The following is a 3444-nucleotide window of genomic DNA, read 5'->3' on the forward strand; positions in this document are numbered from 1 at the left end:
TGTTCCCGCTTATTACATGGCCACATTCTCAACAAAGTAACGACATGACTCCCAATATTAATTGAAATGCTTTTATGGATTTAGAAAACGATTTTATTGATTTAAAAAATAGTTGTATGTATTGATTTAAATGTACATGCATCCGCTAAGAAAAATAGTCCGTTGTTACCGTTGAAACTTTGAACTAACGTAGCAACGTCAGGAACTGCTTCGATAGCGTTTTTGAGGAGCTTTTTGATTACAGATTTGAAAACATCATTGCTTGCTTTAAAAGTAGCACAATTCATTATGTCAAACCTTGGAAAGTATCTAGATATCCCTGCCCTAATGCCAAAGTAACTGGCAACTGAATTTGTGTCGCTGTTTGATGTCTATGTCTGGAAAAAAGGCTGCGTAAAAAAGAGGGTTTCTGCCCCATTACTTCTCTTCTAACTTCAATAAGAATAAAACACGGAGGACGGAGATCTCTTTTTCTCCCCCTCTTCCGAGAGCCCAGCAGCTGATCTCAAAGCACGCTCCCCTCTCCCGCAGGGGGGCGAGGTCAGCTGCAGCTCACAGAATCAGCCCCCTGCAAAAACAGGGCTGGAAAGAGCAAATAGAGCGAAATGAGGCATGGCTAAAATGCAGGATCTGTTTGGTATTTTGAAAAAAAAACTATATTTATATACTTTATATAGGTATGGCTCTACAATATATTGTTCAAATATAGCATGATATGTCCCCTTTAATTAACTAATTAAATAGTTTAGCGACGCAACATGATGATGTCTTCAATAATAACCAAACATATACTTGGGTGGAATTTATTTGTATTTTTTACTGACAGTCTTGTTTACATTATAATTACTAACACGTTATAGGAAACCTTCAGGGAAATTACGCACCATTACAATTAGACATTTTCTCTTTGCTGAGGTAACAAGTACAGGATTTGTTGACTCATTGATCTCATCATGTCCTAGTGTAATAACCTTTCTGCATTTTATAACCCTGCCATTGGCATCTCTTGATTCGTAACCCATTGATTCTACATAAAATGTCAAAGTTCAAAGCTTGTACAAATCTCTCAATGCGTTTCTTATGCCAGTTCTGGCCCTTTTTGTTCCAAACTAATTACTGTAACAAAAACACTCAGACAAATGAAAATGTTGTAGCATGCTGTTTAAACCTCTGATTAAGTTGCTGCGGCTACATGCAGAACCACCAGCCTCCCTCCCGGTCATGAGTTTCAATCTGAGGACGGAAGAAAAACTCAACACATTAAAGAAAGCACAAATCTGAAGTCCGCTCACGTAGCGCTCCTTAATGTTCTTAACCACTTGAGCGAATGTAGCAATCTCCATTAGACTTAAAAGAAAGTCCCTCAAAGGCAACATTTTAAATTACTGTGACTATCTGAGGCGGAGATTCTTTAGTGTTGTTTTGTAACCTTCATTTAGCCGAGCACATTACACTGTGGCCCCTCCAGTAGATGAGATGGGGATTAATAATCTGCTTTAATAGTTTGATAGCTGAGTCTGCGGCTGGTGCTTTGTTGTGTGCACAGCGCAGCAAAGAACAATTTTCATTTATTTAACCTGGCAGGTCAATTAAGCATATATTGTTGCTACAGCTACACACAGATAATCCCCTCAAGGGCTGAGAGCTAGGATTTAAAGCAAATATTTATAGAGAGCAGATGGAGAGAGATAAATTAACTGTTGAGCCTGATGGAGGTGTTATTAATTTAATCTTTTGCAAAGGCTAGACCTTATTTACATCACCCAATAAAAAATATACTCTTACCTACCATTCATATGACAGTAATTGATATTTGAATCCTTTACTTACACATGGGGAATCACTGAGAACCAGCCCACGTAAAGGCCTGTACTCACATAGCGTCATTTTTCAATTATTTCCAATGAAGATTGAGCGCATACTGCCTCGAGAAGAAATGCTGCACCCAGCACTCTGCTCGATTTGCATTGCTCCGGGTGCTTCAAATTAAAACTATTTCGCTTTTTTAGAAAAGTGTCAGTGAGGTAATTGTAGAAATTGGAGGAAAAGCTTGACAGTGTCTTTAAGACTTGAAACTATCATAACAATGAAAGAAAAGCCCATTTATACGGGAGGATACGCCGGGTGGACACTGGATGTTGCTGCCGGTGAGTGTCTGACTTTTCGTCCTCGCTCTACGCTCGTTTAGACTCATGCATTCATACCAAGTGTGAGAGCAAGCGTCTTCCAGTTGGATAATGGTAAAATAACCATGTCAAACAAATATATAGTAGCATGAACAGAAAATAAAGGGGGTGCGGCGGCTCAATCCCCAGTTGAGTTTGAGTCGCCGAGAGGCTAAACTTGGCTATAAACTGTGATGCGTTTTCGAAGAGAAAGTCCATATTGAAGCAATATAGTTTTAAGGATATTTAATAAACAAAATCGAAACATAGTAACTATGGACAAAACGGTCAACAGAAAAAATGACATCACAAGCTCACCCTCTGTCATGCCACTCGACATGAAACAGGTGACTTAAATAGACAAACCACACCCATGTGACAATTACCGGAAGTGCTCAACAAACAAATAAAAGTGACGTAAACAAATAATAATAATAATACAAATAATGAACCTGGGCTAAGTAGCATTATGGCACCTACAGGGGGTGAAGCAAGTCTGTCATACAACAGCGGTGATACGTTGTCAAAGAAACTATAAAAACAGCCTTTCTGCCGGCGATATGTGGACATCAAGAAAATAAGTCCACACAGTTCTGGAATTGAATCTCCTGCATTCATTTGACTGTTTGTTTCTGCAGCGGAGAACTGCTCGGGGTACAGGACCTGCGGTCAGTGTCTGGACCAGCCGGGCTGCGGTTGGTGCACCGACCACAACAACACGGGCAGGGGTCAGTGCATCGAGGGCTCGTACCGCGGGCCCTTCCTGACCGCGGTGCCGGCCCCCTCCACCCTGCCCGGCCTGCCCGCCAGCCCCCAGCCCGCCCTCAACGCCAGCATGTGCCCCAACGAGGCCAAATACAACTGGTCCTTCATCCACTGCCCAGGTACGGGAGCACAACTCTTTCTATGTTATAATCTGATGAATAAATGTCCACTGGCCAACTCAGTGGACATTTTTAAACGACAGCTAAAGACATCTTTTTAGATTAGCAACCCCCCACTTTAAATGTTATTTTAGTCTTTATTATTTACCTACCTTTATATTGTTTTACTTATTTTATAGGTCTCTTTTTATTTGTTACTTCTGTTTTACCTATATGTTCACTTTGTTTTATGGGGTTTTATGTTTTATATAGTTGTCTTACCTGTCAGAGAGAAACCATTGTTTGTTTTGTTTCGTTTTATTTGTGTTGGCCTGGTCAGATGCGGTATGTTTCGCTGCATATACAGTGGGGGAAAAAAGTATTTAGTCAGCCACTAATTGTGCAAGTTCTCCCAC

General features: G+C 40.6%; 1 protein-coding gene across 1 annotated transcript in view; it reads left to right on the forward strand.

Moving 5' to 3' along the window:
* Positions 1–3155, forward strand: part of LOC104951823 (attractin-like) — a 14180-nt gene extending 11025 nt beyond the window's left edge. Inside the window, exons 8-9 of the mRNA XM_010778558.1 lie at positions 2804–3049; positions 3133–3155. Coding sequence (XP_010776860.1) covers positions 2804–3049; positions 3133–3155 — 269 coding nt within the window. The remainder of the gene's footprint in view (positions 1–2803; positions 3050–3132) is intronic.
* The last annotated feature ends 289 nt before the right edge of the window (positions 3156–3444 follow it).

Source organism: Notothenia coriiceps, unplaced genomic scaffold, assembly GCF_000735185.1.
Source record: "Notothenia coriiceps isolate Sejong01 unplaced genomic scaffold, NC01 NC01_scaffold00000339, whole genome shotgun sequence".
Classification (NCBI taxonomy): domain Eukaryota; kingdom Metazoa; phylum Chordata; class Actinopteri; order Perciformes; family Nototheniidae; genus Notothenia; species Notothenia coriiceps.